Below are 20,451 nucleotides of genomic sequence, written 5' to 3'. Positions count from 1 at the left end.
ACCGGGCCCCGGGGGGAACCCCGCCCCAGCGTGCACGTCACAGGAAAGTGACGTTATGACGCCGGGCACGCTGGGGGCGGGGGCGGGCCCATACAAGGGAAAACTCTATGGTTTTCTCTTGTATGGTTGTGGCCCCACCCCCAGCGTGCCCGGCGTCATGATGTCACTTCCCTGTGACGTGCATGCGGCGTGTGCGCGCAAAGCGCGCGCACACACGTGCCGGGAGCCAAACTGGAGTCCCCCGCCAGATGGGTAAGTGCCAGTTGGCAACCCTATGTAAGCTGCCCTGAGCCCGCATGCGAGGAGGGTGGGATATAAATGCAATTAAATAATAAATAAATAAATAAAATGGCTGCTTTGGAAGATGGATCGCATGACAGTATACCCTCCCCTCCCTAACCACCACTCTCCAAGGCTCAAATCTCCAGGTATTTCTAAACACAGAGTTGGTAACCTTATCTGTCAGTTTGAGAAGGGGGGTGGGCTGAAGCCCCTTCTCCATGTGTGCTGAAATCCTGATCTAAATCAGGCATTATGCTCATGGGAATGGAAACCTGCCATTTATATCTGACTTTTACATAGGGTGGGAACCTACAATCCAACCTGTGTACTCTATAACATGTTAATTGAAGTGGGTTCTGGCAGGAACGAATCTCTCCTCAGTCATGAACTCACTAGTTGGCCATGGGCAAAATGTTCTCCCAGCAGCCTCATCCATAAATTTTATTTATTTATTTACTTCAGCTTGAGCCAGTTTGGTGTAGTGGCTAAGAGCGGCAGACTCTAATCCGGAGAACCGGGTTTGATTCCCCACTCCTCCACATGAAGCCTGCTGGGTGGATTTGGGTCAGTCACAAGTTCTCTCAGAGCTCTCTCAGCCCCACCTGCCTCACAGGGTGTCTGTTGTGGGGAGGGGAAGGAAAGGTGATTGTAAGCCGCTTTGAGACTTCTTCGGGTAGTGAAGGGCAGGGTATAAAACCAACTCTTCTTCATTTATATCCCATCTGTCTCTCCAGTGGGGACTCAAAGTGGCTTGCATCATTTTTCTCTCCTCCATTTTATCCTCACAACCACCCTGTGAGGTAGGTTAGACTGAGAATATATAACTGGCCCAAGGTCATTCAGGGAGCTTTAGGGTTGCCAGGTCCAATGATCACACTGGTGGGGGAGGGAGAGGGACTTTCTGAGAGTGGGGGCGGAGCGTAGCAACATGCTGACGTCACACAGAAGTGACATCATCACATCGGCGATATTGCAAGACGACACTCTGGTTTTGGGGCAAAACTCTATGGTAAAATCACCCTCAAGCCATAGAGTTTTGCCCCAAAACCAGAGCATTGCCAGTGTGATGATGTCACTTCTGCATGACGTCAGCACGTTGGGTTTGTGGGCAGGATTTCCCCAGCTGACCAGTGTTGGGCAGATGCCTGAAAACTGGGGGATCCCCTGCTCCCAACTGTAAGACAGAACCTCTGTCCCTGATTGTGTTTGCCCAGGCCAATTTGAGAAAACACACAAAAGCAGTCCTGTAGAGTTGGAAACCAAAAAATGGGGCCAGGACGCTAGAAGCCCTCCCACTGTTGCCCCCCCAAGCACCAAGAATACAGTACATCTCTTGTCCCAGACTAAGAGTTCCTATCGATACCTTGTGGCTAATAGCCACTGATGGACCTCTGCTTCATACGTTTATCTAATTCCCTCTTGAAGCCGTCCATGCTTGTAGCCACCGTCACCTCCTGTGGCAGTGAATTCCATGTGTTGATCTGTCTTTGGGTGAAGAAGTACTTCCTTTTATCAGCAATTTCATTGAGTGCCCATGAGTTCTTGTATTGTGAGAAAGGGAGAAAAGTACTTCTTTCTCGACCTGCTCAATCCCATGCTTCAAGAGGGGATTGGATCCAGTGAGCTTTAGGGTTGCCAGGTCCAATGATCGCACTGGTGGGGGAGGGAGAGGGACTTTCTGAGAGTGGGGGCGGAGCGTAGCAACGTGCTGACGTCACACAGAAGTGACATCATCACATCGGCGATATTGCAAGGCGACGCTCTGGTTTTGGGGCAAAACTCTATGGTAAAACCACCCTCAAACCGTAGAGTTTCGCCCCAAAACCAGAGCGTTGCCAGTGTGATGATGTCACTTCTGCATGACGTCAGCACGTTGCGCTTGTGGGCAGAATTGCCCCAGCTGGCCAGTGTTGGGCAGATGCCTGAAAAACTGGGGGATCCCCTGCTTCCAACTGGGGAATGGCATCCCTAGTGGGCTTCCAAGGCATGAGTGGGGGCTTGAACATGGGTCTCCCAGATACTTGTCTGATGCCCTTAACCACTATACCACACTGGCTCTCTATAATGTTGGCTTGCCTTCGAGGCTCATTGTAAAGATTACTGGATAATGTATACTAAATGCTCTGAGCGCTTGAAAGCACCCTACAAATCCTAAGGATTACCGTTACAGTATTATCTTCCTGCAGTTTTAGGAAACTGCCCCAAATGGCATTCACCAAGTTTGAGCACTTGAAACCAGCCAAAATAACAGCCTGCCCTCCAGCCCCACCCTGATTCCAGACAAACTAGATTCTAATCCCTACCACCGGCAGGCAATACGTACACTTACCCCAGCGTATGTAAGTTAACAATATTTATCTGGAACAACTGCCACTTTTTAGTTCCATGATCACAATCGGTGATCTAGATTCCTTGATTTTAAGGAATCGAAAAGGAAAAGGAAGACTTTCCCCACCCACTCGTGAATCTCCTTGGTTCTGAAATGGTTGTTAAAGGGTTACTAAATCTGTGTGAAGGGATCTTGGGTGGGCACAGTCTTCTCTTCCCCCTCAGGTCAAAAGTCCTCCTTGCTCGGCTATTCAGGGCCCCATGTTCTGTGGCTTACGGTGGTGTCAGGAATGTCTGAGGCGGGAGCTGTTTCCTCCTAACTGCCACTTTTCCTTCCCTGCCAGCACAAACAAGGCTGCCTGGGCATGAGGCAAGACCTGGGCTCTTTGCCCGCAGGATTGGGCCAGAGGTCCTGGCTTGAACCAAACTGAGTTTCCCCCTCTCTCCCTTTTTTTCTGGGAACTATGGCGCCCCAGGACAGGGCCAAAGTGAGAAACTTTACCTCTTCCCTCTGTGTTTGAATTAGAGACAGTTGGGACCATTGTGAATTGAGACAAAAATAATTTCTGAAAAATTTTAAATTTAAAATGAGTGCTCTGTGATGCAGGAAATGGCTCCTCCTTAAAAGCATTAGAAGCTCATGGATGCATAGGCCCAGGTCTGGAAGAGGGCCATGGTATATTTAAAAACACTGTTTTCATTTTGGAGTGGTGGTTGTTAGGCTTCTTTTAGAGGGCCCTCCATCAATTAACATAATGTTTTACACGGTAACGTAATCAGGTCCTTGCCCCCAAGAACCATACAGTGTTTGAAATCTGATGAAATCGTTGGGCAGAAAATTCAGGACAGACAAAAGTAAGTATTTCTCCCCATACTAATACAAATGTGCAGAACTGGTAACAGATGGTGTTATGTACGTGGACCACCACCAGGGTCCGCGAACAGGCCAGAGCTTGGATCCTAGAACAATGGAAACTTCGGATCCTGGATCCCCCAGCCCCAACCAATAGCCACCTTGGCGGGACATTCAAACCCTCCAATGGGAGCGGGGGGGTTGCTGGGTGGATATGTATATAGTTGGCCCTGTTGGCCGTTAAAGTTAGTCTTTGTGTAAAGTACAATAAACATGTGCTACAGTATGTCGTCGTCCGAGTCCTCCATGCGGCGAACCCAGTACTTTTCAGATGGCAATGACCACTAGTATTGAGCATGCTTTTAAAAGATTCAGTTAGTCCATAGAGGCTGTATTTTAGGGTTGCCAGGTCCGTTGGAAGCGTTACTGGGTGGATGGGGGGGACATTTCGGGAGCCAGGAGTGTTGTCGTGCAACATGCCTGTCACCTGGAAGTGATATAGGCACGTCGGGGGTGACACTCTGGTTTTGGGGCAAAACTCCATGGTAGAATCAGCCTCAAACCATAAACTTTTGCCCCAAAACCAGAGTGTCCCCCCCATGTCACCCAACGTGCCTATGTCACTGCTGGGTGACATAAGTAGGTCGCATTTATTTCTGGCAACATCGCTGTTTTAGGAGGGGATTTCTTCACACTGGCCGGCAGCTGGCAGGAGCCCGCAAAACCAGAGTATCCCCCACCCCCAACTGGGGAATGGAGACCCTACTGTATCTACAAAACCTACTAGCCATGATAGCCCAAAAGAAGAACTTCCATGTACAGAGGCAGTACACCATGAAGAGAGAAATATCATTTGCTGCTTGATTAGCAGCTTGCTAGAGACAGGATGCTAGATCCTTTGCAAAGGCCTGCCCCAGATCCTGTTGACCAGATGTGCATTTGGAGTTCCATGTTGAAACTTAATTCCTAAGTGTACAGGATTGGGGCCTCTGTATGGGGAGGCTTAAGCCTCTGCCGGAGCCTATTTCCTAACCTGAAACAGATTCAGTTTTTTTGTCCCTGTGGTGGAACAGTCCTGCTCCAGCCTGCAGGCCCTTTCTGCCCTGCCTCTTATGTTTTCCCAGCACATTGAGAGGCTTTGCTCTCTCTGTGGTAACCCACCACCACCACCTAACCTTTGTAGGTATTGCCCACTGGGAGGGTTAGGACTCCCAACTTCTTCCAAGTTCTGAGGCCTTGCCTCTGAGTCTCCCACTGTCCAGCGCTTGGTCACAATGGGGACAGTTTACGGCTTTGTGTGCCCCCAGAGGAATAGCCACTTGCTAACTGACTGCCTTCCCCCTCCTGGCACTCCTTGTAAAATAGCGTGTCCGAGATGGTAGAGGTCTTTGTGGTACAGATAACCACTCCCAGGATCAAAAGTGATAAAATATTTATTGAAAAGAAAATGTTTAAGCATACTTTTTGCATAGCCCCAGACTGAACAAGGGATTTAAAAGAAATGGGTAAAATAGTTGCTGTGTCCCTCCCTCTATACATGCTCTATCTGTTGTTAAATATAAGGCAGGCGCCTTAGCTTAGAAAGTTACAGAGCTCTACAGAGTAACCATTACCTTGAAGGCTCCCTTGGGTGTAGGCCAGCACATGGCAATGGCCTCCTCCTCCAGACCTCAGTTAAGAGTTCTAAAAAACCCTCCTCCTTGCTGCAAGGAGTTTTTATAATTTCTCTTTTTCTCCCCTCACCCTGACCAGGTCTGGCTGGGTCAAAGAGTCCTTCTAGTCTTTAATACCTCCAAATATCTGTTCCCTGCTTGGAGGCGGGGGAGACTGGACCACCCTATTGTCTCTAGCTGGACATATTAGCATTTCTTAAGAGGTAGCTAAGGTGAGGCTGGAAAGCCATTGGACTGACTTCACCTTCACTGTGTGTTCTCTGCCCAGAGAGAAAAATCTTTTAAAACCTCCTGGTAAAGGTTTTACCCAGGTCAGACCTCTACCCAAATAATGCATTTCTTCACAGTCCCATTGGGGAAACTTAGGTGTAGCCCATCATGTATGAAATATGAAGATGGAGATGCCAGGGATCTGCATACTAAGCAAATGCTGTTCCACTGAGCCACAGCCCCTCCCCATGTGGTGTCACTCTACAACAGGGATCCTGAGCCTTTTCAAGCCGTCTGGCTGGAATTCTAACAGAGGGTGGTGGGTGCAAACACAAAACGTCTGTGACGGGAAGCAGAGGCAACCACAAAATGGCAGGGAGTGAGGTTATATATAACTCTAATAGTAGCTCTTCAATGTTTCAAGCAGAATCTCTGTTTAACAGGGTACCTTTAAACATAAGAGCCAGTTTGGTGTAGTGGTTAAGTGCGCGGACTCTAATCTGGGAGAACCGGGTTTGGTTCCCCACTCCTCCACTTGCAGCTGCTGGATGACCTTGGGCAAGCCATAGTTCTGGCCCAGCTGTTCTTGAAGAAGAGCAGTTTCTGCCAGAGCTCTCTCAGCCCCACCTACCTCACAGGGTGTCTGTTGTGGGGAGGGGAAGGGAAAGGAGTTTGTAAGCCACCCTGAGACTCCTTTGGGTAGTGAAGGGCGGGGTATAAATCCAATCTCTTCTTTTTCTAATCTGCCCTGCCAATCAGATACCCAGTGGCCAATCAGAAGCCCTGCTGGGCAAAAGACCCACCTCGCCCTGTCGACTTTCTGAAAACATTTGTTGGGTGCATCAGCCATAATAATAATAACAACAATAACAACAACCACAACAACTCATCAGAGCTTTGGTGTTTCTTCCTTGTTAGGTGACAACTTCTTGGGTAGCAACAGTGTCCTGGACCATCCAGACTGGCTCACCCGCCTTGATTCCCGGCTGCGGAACCAGGAAGAGGAGCTGACCCTGGTAAAGTCGGCCTTGGCGGACGCACTGCGGAGACTCAGCTTCTATGACCAGCAGATCCCTCTGCTCAGGAGACAGGTGCTTGAAGGTGAGGCCAGGGAGGAGTGCCAGAAGGGGGCGCTACCTAGGCCAATGGAACAGGCTATAACAGGGGTGGCCAAACTGTGGTTCGGGAGCCACATGCGGCTCTTGCACACATATTGTGCGGCTACTGGCAGGGCAGCTGGGGGAGCGAAGGGGAGGCATGCTTCCCCGATCAGTCTTCCCTTCCCCAGCCAGTTCCCCACCCTGGGTAGGCTTGAGGTGGGGGGAAGCAGAGAAAGAAAGCAACTTTAAAACTTTAAATGCATTCTCAAAGCACACACGCCCCGCCACCAGCCAGCTTGGAGAAGGCATTTGTCTCTTTAAATCCCTTCTCCAAGCCTAGCCAGCTGGCATGGGGGCATGGGGGGCTTGGAGGATGCATTTAGTTAAAGTTGTTTTCTTTCCACTTCTCCTCCCTCCCCCCATCTATTTGCTTTCTTTCCACTTTCTTTCTTTCCACCTTTCTATCTTTCTTTCTTTCTTCCCTCACTCCCCATCTAAAGTTAAATGTGTTCTCCAAGCCCCACCACACCGGCAGACTGGCTTGTCTTGTGGCTCTCAAACATTTGACGTTTATTCTATGTGGCTCTTATCTTAAGCAAGTTTGGCCACCCCTGGGCTATAAGGTAGCAAGGAGAAGTCTACTGTAGCTCCAGTTCCCAGAGAAGGGGCAAACTAGACAATGTGGTCTTCAACTGTCGCAGGTCCCCTGCTAGGAAGTCCAGTTCCGAATCAGATTGGGACCATGACATACAGAAATAAGGGGGTTCTGCGTGTAGCCCCCCCCCCACCCAGTGGGGTAATAGTGCCCCCAATGGGCAGAAAAATGGTGTCAGGGAGACAGAAACCCCTTCTCCCTGTCCAACTTTGACCTGATCCAAATTGAGGGCCCCGCATGCTTGGAAATGGTATTCCCAGCAGAGGACTCACAGCTGGAATGTGTCTGAAGAAATGATACTCAGACAGGGAAGAGTGTAACTAGCCCTTTGGCACTTAGCCTGTTGCAGCAAAACAAACAAAAAGAGCCTTTTGATAAGAAATATACTGCCACAGGCTCCTTGTTTCTCCAAGCAGTGAGAAGTTCTAGGGACAGCCTGGGTTGGTTCTCTCTGGAGGAGAAATAACTTGGAGAGTTGAGTCATTTTTCTAGTATTTACAAATTATAAAGTAGAAAACACAGGTGGAGGAAAGGGAATAATGCCACATCCCTCTTGCAGACCGGACACAGCATCATCCCTCTTGCAGACCGGACACAGACCGTCCGATACCTCCACTGGGTGCTGATAGGGATTGTCCCCCACCCTGTGTTTCTGTGGCCATAGATTAGGCATTGAGAATCAAGTGTAAGCCGCTCAGAGACCCCTTAGCGGGGGTTCGAGCGGGGTAATAAATCGAATAATAAATAAATAAATAAATAAAATCTCGTTTGGCCCTTAGAAATGATTTACAGAAAGGGAAATGATAGAGGTGAGCAGTTGCCAGGAATCCGAGTGTGAATCATGCACAGAATTGGGCCAAGGGTGCTCCTCTGTGTACTTAGCACTTACTGTGTGTGCCACTTCCTAATAATGATCTTGCGACAACCATTATTTGGGGCAGCAGAAACTTGATAAGTTATTAGTCAACATGTCAATTACTGGTAAAGTTAAGATCTTTGATCTGGTCTCTGTGCTTCACACCCATGGGATCTAGTGCGCATGCACTGGATCGATCAGCATTGTAGCAAGCTCTTTAATGGATTTTCGCGCCCAGTCCCTCAGGCATGCGCAGGAACCCCACTGCGCATGCCCAGAGGGGTGGGCGCGGACATCCCGCCAGTTCCTTTCTTACCGCCACGTTGGAAAGACCTTTTCTCCGTCGGTCTGATCAGTTCACTATTTTTGGCTATTTGCCTCACGGCTCTTTGGATTTTTTCCTCACTTTTCTCCTTTTTTCGTGATTATCCTTTGTTAACTACTAAACTTTAAAAAAAACCAAACACTTATTTTTCCTGAGGGGGGGGGAATTGTCGAGTTACCTCAGCTTGGCCTTTGGGCTCTGCCCCCTCCCCTCTCTCCCTTTTTTCTCTACTACTCTCCTGTTCTATGGAGAAAAAGTGGGGCTTTTTTAACCGGTGTAAAGGCTGCGGCAGTAAACTTGCACCGCGCGACCTCCACACCCTCTGTATTTTGTGTTTGGGAGAGTCTCACAGACCTGACTCTTGCCGGCACTGTGCTAGATTTTCAAACCAAACCCAAAAAAACCAAGCTGCGCGCCTCAAGGTGGCGCTCCTTGAATCCAGCTCTACATCCTTCCACAACGATGGACTCCGAGAGACCTTCGACCTCGACGGCTCCGGTATCAAGGCCTGCCTCTGACATCGTCCAACCGGCTCCGAAGCCTCCGGGATCGAAGGCGCAATCCTCTGCCTCAACACCGGTGAAGAAGAGGCCCAAGGCAAGTAAGGATAAGTCCGCAAAAAAAGGGTTCCTCTAATCCCCTCAAAGCGGCAAAGAAGGTGAAAGTAGCGGCGTCCGCACTGGGTAATGCCCCTATAGTGCCCCCCGCTCCATCGATATCGGAGACGCACACTCCTCCACCGATACCTACCATTCAACTTTTGGACTCTCCTATACAACAACTAGAGCGTCCCTATTCCGTCATCGACAATGCGGAGCTCCTAAGTTGCCCCATGGGTGCAGAGCCTTCCTTCTTTCCTTCTCCATCGTCGACATCGATACAGATCGGAATCGACACATTTCTACTAGCACGCAGCGTCAACCTCCACGTCTGCATGGCGAGACTGTCGATATCGATGAGAGAGTTTATAGGGATCATTCACAAAGGCGGCACATTCCTTTGTCTCCGAGATGTGATCGATCCAGAAGTCGATCCCCCAGAGTTTTTATCCCCCCACCACCATCGATATCTTAGGATCAACGCCAGTTGAGATATCTCTATGGCAATTATCCACCATCCATGCCCTGGCTGACTCCTGCGGGATATTTCGACTGGGATCGCTATTCGAACTACTCTGCTCACAGATCAAGGTCACCTTATAAATCGAGACCTTCAGCATCTCTGTCTCGACCTCCGGCTGAAAATCCTTCCCACCATCAAACGAAACCTCTGGGTCCTCCCAACCCCCAAGTCGTTCCACCAAAAATTTTAACTGCTCAAACGGAAGTTACTCCAGTCCTCGAATTGTCAATGGGGGTATACCATCAATTCCCTCCGGCTCAGGACCTCCTCTTCCTGTCCGACTCCCCTCTCCTACATCATGACATACCACAATTGAAATTAACACCGTGGAGAATAACATCGAAGGATTTTCCAACCGCGTAGCAAATGTTCTGTTGAACGCCAGAAAACCTACTACGCGAAGGTCCTACCATTATAAATGGCAAAGATTCTTCTCTTCTCTAGGTGATGATGCCCCTCGAGCCACCTCTGTGGGTCTCGAAAAAGTCTTCCAATTCCTCCTGTCCCTAGCTGACTCGGGACTTTCCCATTCATCGTTACGAGTTTATTTGGCCGCCCTTTCGGCCTACCATGTTCATGTTGCCGGATGCACACTGTTTTCCCATCCGCTTTCAAAATGTTTTTTAAAAGGTTTGTTGCATCTCTACCCTACTTTCAAAACTCCTGTAGTTCCCTGGGACCTTCCTCTGGTTCTTCACCAGCTCACGAGGAAACCCTTTGAGCCACTCGCGACTTGCGACATGAAACTCTGCGAGGAGAGTGGGAGAAATACTAGCTTTCAGACATGACATGCCATACCTGTCCTTTTTACCAGACGGCGTCCGCCTCGTACCTGACATCTCGTTCCTGCTAAAGGTAGTGTCAGAATTCCACCTACCGGCAGAGGTCTTCCTCCCAGATTTCTTCCCGGCTCCTACATCCTCAGAGGACAGACTGTTACACACCTTAGATGTGAAGCGTGCGCTCCTGTTCTACCTGAACAGAACCCGCCCAGCGAGACGTGACTCCCAACTGTTCGTCTCATACGCACCAGCAAGGCTGGGGACTCGCATCACGGCTCAGCGCCTCTCAAGGTGGATTGCGGGGCTCATCCACCTCTGCTACCTGATTGTGAAACAGCCATTGCCTGGCCCGATCCGGGCCCATTCAACCCGAGCTGTTGCTGCTTCCACTGCCTTCCTCCAGGAAGTGCCCCTGACAGACATTTGCAAAGCCGCTACATGGGCCACGCCTAACACCTTCGTCAGGCACTACACCCTAGACGTCCGTAAGAACTCTAATACCAACATGGGATGTCGCATTCTATCTTCAGCTACGCAGTAAAGGACCTGCCAGCACCCTCCTCCAGGTAGGCCACTGCTCGCTCATCTCCCATGAGTGTGAAGCACAGAGACCATGTCAAAGATAAACAGGTTGCTTACCTCTAACTGGTGATCTTCGAGTGGTCATCTGTGCATTCACACCACCCGCCCTCCTTCCCCGCTGCTGTCAGCTTCTACATTTTCCATAGGGGTTGATTTGAGGCGGTTTGAAGGAACTGGCAGGATGTCCACGCCCACCCCTCTGGGCATACGCGGTGGGGTTCCTGCGCATGCCCAAGGGACTGGGCGCGAAAATCCGTTAAAGAGCTTGCTACAATGCCAATCGATCCAGCGCGTGCGCACTAGATCCCATGGGTGTGAATGCACAGATGACCACTCGAAGATCACCAGTTACAGGTAAGCAACCTGTTTTTATGCAAATATACCAGTTATGCAAATAGAGTTTCTTACACGGGCTTTTTGTTGATCTCTGCCTCTGAATGTTGATGTAGTTTGGCTCTATAATCATGGTTACTGACCACTGGGCTAACGGGTTTATTGTGGTGTAAGCGTTCCTAAGATAGACCCCACGTGTCAAATGCGTGATGTGTTATCCTCACCAGAGGATCTGGAAGGTGCAGAGAAAGCCCTCTCTTCCTACATTCTTTATCCTCCCAGCCTAGTTCTGATACCAGAAGGGAATCGAGCTGGGAGAGAAAGACTGGCACAATAGATTGTGCGGAAGTATAGTGTGTGGGACGGGGAGTTTTCCCCTCACTCACGTTAGAATCAGACCAGCCACACATCAGACATAAATGGGGTAGGTGCCAGTGTTCCCTCTAAGCTGAGTAAGTGTGAGCTAGCTCACAGTTTTTTAGCCTCCAGCTCACAAATTTTTGTCTTCGTTCAGGAAGGATGGCTCCAGAGCAAACTAATTTATGCAGTAGACAAATCACTTGCTCACAACTGTAATGCCAGTAGCTCACAAAGTCGAATTTTTGCTCACAAGACTCCAGAGCTTAGAGGGAGCATTGGTAGGTGCATGATTAAATAAATGTGTGTCTACTGCCATCATGGTTGGTAGTTTTGTCCTTTGTAAAAACAGCATTATGGGGTTCTAAAGGGAAACCAAAAGATTGCTCATAGAGTTGAACGTTGCATTCAAATTCCTGCTTTTCTGCAGCAAACACCCTCACTTCAGGAACCAGAGATGACCCTACAGTCCTGCCACAAGACTATGGTGCCTTCTGGATCCTACCTCCTGCCCTCTCCAATGATTCCAGGTATTCGTCTGGGCTCCTGAAGAAAGATCTAGGGCTCAGGCAAGGATACCACTTATGGGGCCTACTAGCACCCACTCTCCACCATGGCCTTCTAAATACTTAATTGGTAGTAAGGTCAGGATAAGTTCCCCACACCCATGCACCAAACCAGTGCAGTAGTTCTTCAGCCAATGCATAAATAACTTATGGGACTCACTACCATAAGGTGGGAGCTGCGGTGGCTCAAGCGGTTAAGACGCTGAACTGCAGGCTGTGGAAGGTCGGTAGTTCAGCAGTTCGAGACCTGAGTGTGCCGCATGACGGAGTGAGCTCCTGTCTCTAGTTCCAGCTCCTGCCAACCTAGCAGTTCGAAAGCAAGAAATTGCAAGTAGATAAATAGGTACCACTTCAGTGGGAAGGTAACAGCGTTCCGTGCGCCTTGGTGTTTAGTCATGCCGGCCACATGACCACGGAAATGTCTTCGGACAGCGCTGGCTCTTCGGCTTTGAAACTGAGATGAGCACCGCAACCCTAGAGTTGGATTTGACTGGCTTTCAAGCAAGGGAACCTTTACCTTTTTACCATAAGATGAAGAAAAAGAGGAGGAGATTGGATTTATACCCCACCCTTCACTACCCAAAGGAGTCTTAGAGCAGCTTACAATCCATTTCCCTTCCCCTCCCCACAACAGACACCTTGTGAGGTAGGTGGGGCTGAGAGAGCTCTTTTGAGAACTGCCCTTGAGAGAACAGCTCTGAGAAAACTAGTGACTGACCCAAGGTCACACCAACAGCTGCATGTGGAGGAGTGGGGCATCAAACCCGGTTCTCCCAGGTTAGAGTTCCATGCTCCTAACCACTACACCAAACCAATGTGGCCACTAATACATACAGCTTTAGAAAAGGATTAAACGCATTCAAGGGTCAAGGTTGGTGGCTCTTTTCAGAGCTAATAGTTATGCTAGCTAACATCCGGGTGCAGCTCTGAGTCACAGATGAGCTATTGCCGTTATGCCCCGTTTTCACGTTTTCAGAAGCATCTGGCTGGTCACTGGTGGGAACAGAAAGCTGGGTTTAACAGCACCTGGGATTTCGTCCAAGCAAGCCACTTGCCATTTATTGATTTATTTTGTCCAAGTATTTCTATCCCATCATTTAGTACAAAAATATTTGGGGTGGTTTCCAAACTGTATAAAATGTTAATTACTTAAACGGTGACCAATACAATACAATTTAAACCACAGAGCAGAGCCTCGGAAGATTATCTAAGAATGCAGGCAGGCCCTTTCCTGATACTGGAGATACTATCCAATAGATGCCCACTGTCAGGACCCACAGTCAGACAACTCAGCACACGCTTCCAAGAAGGTTATACTTTATTGTCAGTACTATGGTTGCAGGAACATGGTCAATGTTAGGAATAGCTAGCACAGAACAAGCATATAGAGATATTGCGGATTTGAATGGTTCCCCACCACCACCTGTGGGCCAATCGGCCTAGGAATGAATGCTGGGAAACGAAAGTAGTCTCACAGTTAATTAATGTGGAGACACTACACAGGCATGAATACAAGGTCAGAGATAACACGGGAAGAGGCAAGGGAAAAGGAATGTGGCACCAACTTGCACGCAGGTCATGCAGGCGAACCTTAGGCTATAAACAATATGGCAGCAGAGCTGACACCCACCTCACAGATACTGTCCAGTAGGTGCCATGCCATTTACAAATACAATTGATGTCCCTGATTGGAGGGTGTGGTGCCTGGGCTATTGCCTCTTCCTGGTGATTAAATACCGTGGTTTGAAGTGCTGACAAAGCATCACATTCCTGCAGCCAAGGTACTTCTTTTGGAAAAAAAGGCATTTGGAAAGTATCGCTCAGTTATTGTGTGTTAATCCCGCTGCTGCCACATTTACCTTTCAAAAACAATCAATGCTAACAGGGGTTTTCTTTGGCAGGGGGTTGGATACACAATGGGGTATCTGCAAGGTACGATGAAGCAAGTCGGTGTTCCACAACTAATTTTGTTTTGATGTGTAGTTCACCTGCCACCCAGCAGACAGGAGGCCGTACAGAGCTGCTGCCTGGAGCCAAAAGGATGCAGGGGCTGAGGGTCACCGTTGGGACCCAGACGGAGGAGTCGGCTGTGCTGGTGCTGAGACAAGGACAAAGCCTGATCAACGGGCATGATAGGGGAGAGCCGGTCCAACTCCCCACTGACATGGGGGAAAGAGACTGCATTGGTGGCCTGGCTAGCGGCGGTCATCCCAACCCGATTAAAAACTCCTTTGGAATACAAGGTGCTGGTGTGGACCTGGGCTTTGCCTTGGAAGGGCAGAGTCTTCGGAAGGAACTCCAGACCCAAGGAGACAGTTGCTTCATCCCCGATGCTTGCTTCGATGAAGTTGAAGACGTCGGAGGGTCTCCCTCTGAAGACAGCATTGACAAAGTGCCAAGCGTGGGGCAGTCCCAACCCTCGGCGCAGCCACTGGGGCAGGAGATGACAACATTCCCCGGGTCTCCGTCGGAAGGGAGCAGCACCCCCGCCTCCCCGGTGCCAGCTGTTCAGAGCTTGATGGCCAACAAGAAAGAACTGTGAGTTTGCTGACAGGGAGAAGGAGAAGTGGGAGACGGGGCTGGGCGAAGAAGTATTTATTAAACATAAAGCCAGCTCTCAGTGTTCTCTGGCTTGGGGGCACTGATCCGAGCCACCCATGTTTATCCTCAGCATTACTGGAATGGCAGCTGCCCCCAGACGGTTCATTAGGAGGACCACAGAGCAGAAAGGTTTTCCAGAAGCGGGGATTCTACAGGGCTGGTTCCAGGTTTTGAGTGGCCCCAGGCAGGGAGTTCTACCCGCTACCAGGCTCCCACACATGCCCTCCTTCCCTTCCTTCCACCTGCATGCCTCCCACCCGCCTGTGTGTCCTCCCGATTGCGAGCTTTCCCACTGCCTGTGCTCACTGCTGCCTGCAGCCCTTTCCCCAGTGAGCGGTGAGTGTATCTGGGAGCACCGTGGAGCACTTGCGAATAAGTGAGTTGGGAGGAGGGGGTCAGCAGCAGTGAGCACTGGCAGCTGGCCCAACCTCAGGGTATGTTGATGCCAGCCCTGGCTGGGAATATGGTGCGTCTGGATTCCTTTGCTGTTCTGAACAGTGTGTGGCGTTTCACGTTAAGCAAGGCAGGGGAGTGGAATTCTTGAACTCTCTTCCTGGATCCAGGATCAAGGTGGCCGTTTCAGATTTGGAATGTGGGACTCAAGACTCCTAGGGTTTCTTTAAATCATATCTAAGTCTGGGTGAGGGAATGAGGTTTGGCAGGTCTGAGCAGAAAGGCAGGATTCCTGGATTCTGTGCCTGGCCCTTGGTAAAGTCTAGAGGATGGGTGCCAGGACTTATGAGATCGAACCATATCCAGGAAGGGAATTAGGGGGCGGTGGTTTAGAGGCTGGCACCAGGCTGGATTCTTGGGTTTTATACTTGGGTGGGAGCCAAAACTCTTTGGTTCAGCTGCCAGCTCTGGCCCATTACACATGTGCATCTTACTGCAGATTTTCAGAGCTGTAAGCCTTTAATCTTGATTTTGGATTCTGTGTCCACCTTACACACCATTATTTTTCCTGTGGTGTATTTATTCGGCAGCCACAATTTTAAAAACCCACTTTTCTAAATCAGGGTGTGAAAAGTACGCAGACGGAGAGTGATTTCAGCAAAGAGTACTTTATTCGATCAGGAACAAGACGACCTTGGTCGGCTCGCAGGCCGGCTTATATTACCAGTGAAACCGCCACCCAAAACACACCCACTTCCCAATAGGTTATTTACATTGGCCAAGAGTTCCATAGGCTCTCGGCCGGGAACCTAGCCCCCTGATTGGAGCGGGCTAGGATCCGCATTGTCCATTGTCTCGTTGAGCGAAGCTCGACGTTTGTGCTTGACCACGTGGAGCCCCAGCTGGCCACGCGGTCTGAACTGGGTACATTACAGGGTGGAACATCACTTGTGACGTGTGGGAGGTGGTGTCCAAAGTTTACGCACTTGCCCTATTGCAGCTGCACAGTAGCGTCCAGCAAGTGCCTTCCATTTAAATCCTCATGGTCCAGGTTTTGTGCATCCATTTTAGTGTTAGTTCTTGTAATGAAAGGGAACAGGAAGGAAGGCAGGTAAAGGGGGAAGGGAACCGATGTTGAAACTGACAATACTTTTTTTGGAACTGACAAGCAGTTGCCCCTTGTTTTCCATATTGCAGAGCACTAGGGGATTCTCTGCTGTGTTACCAGCCACTGTGAAAAATGGGAAAGAGTCACCATAATATGGGGGAACATGTTGAGTGTACAGAATGCATGGTAGAACCCACTGATACTGGCACTGCAAGCTGTCATTGTTGGCAACATGTGTGTGTGTGTGCGCGCATATGCCTGTGCAGAGTCGGCTGAAACTCCACCAGGCTTTGCGCAGGGCTGCAATTTGTATGGAGGAGAAGTCCTCTGGCAGAAGCTCTGGAGAGCTCTGGAGAGCTTTTTTACTAAATTGAAAAAAGGGAGTATTTTTGTTGATGCCCTGATGCAGCATCAATGTTGATGCCCTGATGTAGCGCTGATTTCCTGTCCTTCCTTGCAAATTTGCATGGTTTTCTCTTTATGATCCTCTGATTTGATCCTACACACTGGTCATGATCTTGGCAGTTTTTTAAAGCCTGTCCTGTGTACATTTGCACTCTGTCCTCCAAACAGATCAATCCCAAACGATTCTTAAGTTCGGCAGTTTGCAGAAGGTCCATGTGGCTCAGCCACCATTTTAACGTTAGGCTTCTAGAGACTGCCAAAATGCCCCCCTGCAACTTTGATCACTAAAGCATTAAAGGGAAAAAATATTTTCAAAGCTTCAGCCTTCCCTTCCTTCTTCCCATCTCTCTCTTTACATCTCACGTCAATTTCATTCTGCACTGATGATCTTTATTTTGTTTCCATGTAGCACTGAAATCCTTTTTTTTTTTTGCACTGGGGATGCTGCTGTTTGCCTCCTCTCTGATCCCCCTTTCAAGTCAATACCAGCAGGGAACTAAACCTTGCACAGCTCCTTGTAAACTTTCCCCCGTCGTTTAAATTTTTTAATTCAGCAATCCGAGACTAGCGATAGTCTCATATCGCTAGACTCATGCCGCTTGTAAAAAACAATTAAAATTTTAAAATGAGAGGAAAATGGAGCTTGTACACTGATAAAGGGGGGGGGAGGATGACAGAAGGTGCCGAGTGGGCGGAACAACCTCAATGTGGGTGGGGGAGTGACCTTTGAGGGGCGGCAAAAAGGTGGGGGTGGGGGAACCCGAGGTAATCTGAATGCTTTTGAATTACCTTTGGCTTGGAAGCAAAACAAGGGGGAAATCGGCACAAAATCACTCTCAGAAAACCTGGGGAAACAGCGACCAGAAAGTAAATTGAGTTCTGAAGGGAGGGAAATCAATGCAGAATGACAAAGAAAACCCAATGGGCATGCACAGGGAAAGTGAGATAAAACGCTCATGCATGATAGGCCTCTGTGGTCAGTTTAGTGGTCCAGAGCAGGACTTAACTGAGAGGCAGCCTCCCCACCACCTCCCTAGTTTTTATTGCATATCTGGGAAGTAAATGTGGATCTCGCGTGGACAACACTGGTGAGGACCAGGACTTCTGGGCTGTTATGTATGGAATGGAATGTTGTATGTATCGAGCTTATTTATTTATTTATATTTATTTCATTCAACTTGCTATACCGCCCTGACCCCTAGGGGTCTCTTGGGTCCTGATACAAGGTATTGTAAACCGACCTATCAGAACAAGGGAAGTTCTGGAGGGAAGCAAAGTGATTGGTCTTTATGTACAGTATCTGATTGGATGTTATCTGACATGTGGGCGTGGCTTGCCAAGCCCGGACTGTTTCGAAAAGAGCCTGTTGCTCTGTTGTTTGTCTCGTTCTGGTTCTTCTGATTTCGTTTCAATAAAGCTGTTATCACTGTTCACCTGCTGCCTCGAGTCTCGTATCTAATATGGGCCATTCGCTGCCCTGTGCCCCAGCCCTCCCTCATTTCCTTAGTTCCTTTCCTGCCTCATCTTTCTCCCACTTCTTTCTTGGCCGAATCGAGGGTTTAGTAAAACCAGTCTATATATGCAGCTTTGGGCAGAGCGTAGCACCCACACTGCAGTCCAGAAATTTTCTTTGAGTACCAGGAAGCAGTCCCTGAGAACAAGGGGGTTGGTTGTTACTTCTTGGAGGAAGGGAGAGCAGGGAAGGACTCGAGCCGCTCCATCCCCATTGCTTAAAACAACTTGGGGAGAAAAAGTGCAAAAATTACATGTGGCATCCAAAACAGGAACTCCAGGCCTGTAATTTGGCCTGAAAAAGCCACTATGTGTATGGGGACAATCTGGATCGCGGCAGCAGTGTTGGAGAAGGGGGAGTAATTCTTTTCCTCCTCCATCGTCTGCTGTTTCCCCATTTGGAAATGCCCCCCTTCCCAGGTAGAAGAAACTCATATTGTGCTTATCCCCCCCCCCTTCAGTTTGGGAAATGACACAGTGAGAATTGTTACCCTCACACAGATACGTGCATGAAACTGCCTTGAGTGAGACCACTGGGTCTGTCAAGGGCAGTCCTGTCTCCTCAGACAGGCAGTAGATCTCCAAGGTCTCAAGCAGAGGTCTTTCACATCACCTCATATTTGATATTTTTAGTTGGAGAAGCCAGGATTTGAACCTAGGACCTTCTGTATGCAAAGCAGATTCTTTACCACTGAGCCACAGTCCATCTGGGGTGGAGAGGGGAGGTTAAAACAACCATAAGAACATAAGAGAAGCCATGTTGAATCAGGCCAATGGCCCATCCAGTCCAACACTGTGTAACACAGTGGCCAAAAACTAGGTGCCATCAGGAGGTCCACCAGCAGGGCCAGAACTCCAGAAACTCTCCCACTGTTGCCCCCCAAGCACCAAGAAGACAGAGCATCACTGGCCCAGACAGAGTGTTCCATCTATACCTTGTGGCTAATAGCCACTGATGGACCTCTGCTTGATATGTTTATCTAATCCCGTCTTGAAGCTGTCTAGGCTTGTAGCCGCCGCCACTTCTTGTGGCAGTGAATTCCATGCGTTACTCTTGGGGTGAAGAAGTACTTTCTTTTATCTATTCTAAACCTACCGCTCATTAATTTCATTGAGTGCCCACAAGTTTTTGTATTGTGAGAAAGGGAGAAAAGTACTTCTTTCTCTACCTGCTCTGTCCCATGCATAATTTTGTAAACCTCTATCATGTCACCCCTCTGTCATTGTTTCTCCAAGCTAAAGAGCTGTAACCTCTTTAACCTTTCTTCATTTTAGTTGCCTTTTTCTGCACTATTTCAAATGCTATAATATCTTTTTTGAGGTGTGATGACCAGAACTGTACATAGTATTCCAAATGAGGGCACACCATTGATTTATTCACAGACATTTTGATACTGGCTGATTTGTTTTCAGTCCTCTTCCTAACAACCCCCAGCATAGCATTTGCCTTTTTTATTGCCATTGCACACTGAGTTGACATTAGGGAATGCTTATTAAATTTGCAATGGTACTAAATTGGAAGGGGTAGCAAATACAGTAGAAGACAGATGATCTTGACGGGCTGGAAAACTGGGCTAAAAGAGATAAAACTAATTTTAACAGGGATAAATGTAAAGTTCTACCTTTAGGTAGGAAAAATCAAATGCATAGTTATGTGATGGGGGAGAATTGTCTTGGCAGTAGTATGTGTGAAAAGGATCTAGGGGTCTTAGTAGACCATTCACTGAACATGAGACAGCAATGTGATGTTGTAGCTAAAAAGACAAATGCAATTTTGGGCTGTGTCAACAGAAGTATAGTGTCCAGATCATGCAAAGTGATGGTATCGCTTTACTCTGCTCTGGTTAGACCTCACCTAGAGTATTGTGTTCACTTTTGGGCACCATAATTTAAGAAGGATATAGACAAGCTGGAACGTGTCCAGAGGAGGGCAACAAAGATGGTGAGGGGTCTGGAGACCAAGTCCTGTGAGGAAAGGCTGGGTATGTTTAGCCTGGAGAGGACTGAGAGGTGATATGATAACCATCTTCAAGTACTTGAAGGGCTGTCATATAGAGGATGGTGCGGAGTTGTTTTCTGTTGTCCCAGAAAGTCGGACCAGAACCAGTGGGCTGAAATTAAATCAGAAGAGTTTTCAGAAACATTAGGAAGAACTTCCTGACAATTAGAGCAGTTCCTCAGTGGAATAGGCTCCCTCGGGAAGGTGGTGGGCTCTCCTACTTTTTTTGGACAGCAATGCTGATTCTGTGGACTTAGGCAGATCATGAGAAGGGAAGGCATGAAGGGTTGCATCAGTGCTTAGTTCTTGTGGTCCTTTCTAACATGCCCAGGGAAATGCTGATTGCCACGTTGGGGTCAGGAAGCAACTTTTCTCCAAGCCAGTTTGGCCAGGGATCCTGGGGTTTTTT

General features: G+C 48.7%; 1 protein-coding gene across 1 annotated transcript in view; it reads left to right on the top strand.

The window, feature by feature from the left end:
• The first annotated feature begins 6,286 nt into the window (after positions 1 to 6,286).
• Positions 6,287 to 20,451, top strand: part of EML3 (echinoderm microtubule associated protein like 3) — a 39,568-nt gene continuing 25,403 nt past the window's right edge. Inside the window, exons 1-3 of the mRNA XM_015422708.1 lie at positions 6,287 to 6,447; positions 11,889 to 11,988; positions 14,008 to 14,562. Of these exons, the coding sequence (XP_015278194.1) occupies positions 14,066 to 14,562 (497 nt within the window). The 5' untranslated portion in view covers positions 6,287 to 6,447; positions 11,889 to 11,988; positions 14,008 to 14,065. The remainder of the gene's footprint in view (positions 6,448 to 11,888; positions 11,989 to 14,007; positions 14,563 to 20,451) is intronic.

The sequence above is a fragment of the Gekko japonicus genome, unplaced genomic scaffold (assembly GCF_001447785.1).
Source record: "Gekko japonicus isolate JY-2015 unplaced genomic scaffold, Gekko_japonicus_V1.1 scaffold2762, whole genome shotgun sequence".
Taxonomy (NCBI): domain Eukaryota; kingdom Metazoa; phylum Chordata; class Lepidosauria; order Squamata; family Gekkonidae; genus Gekko; species Gekko japonicus.
Note: the sequence above shows the minus strand (reverse complement) of the source record. Positions and strands in the feature narration are given on the sequence as shown.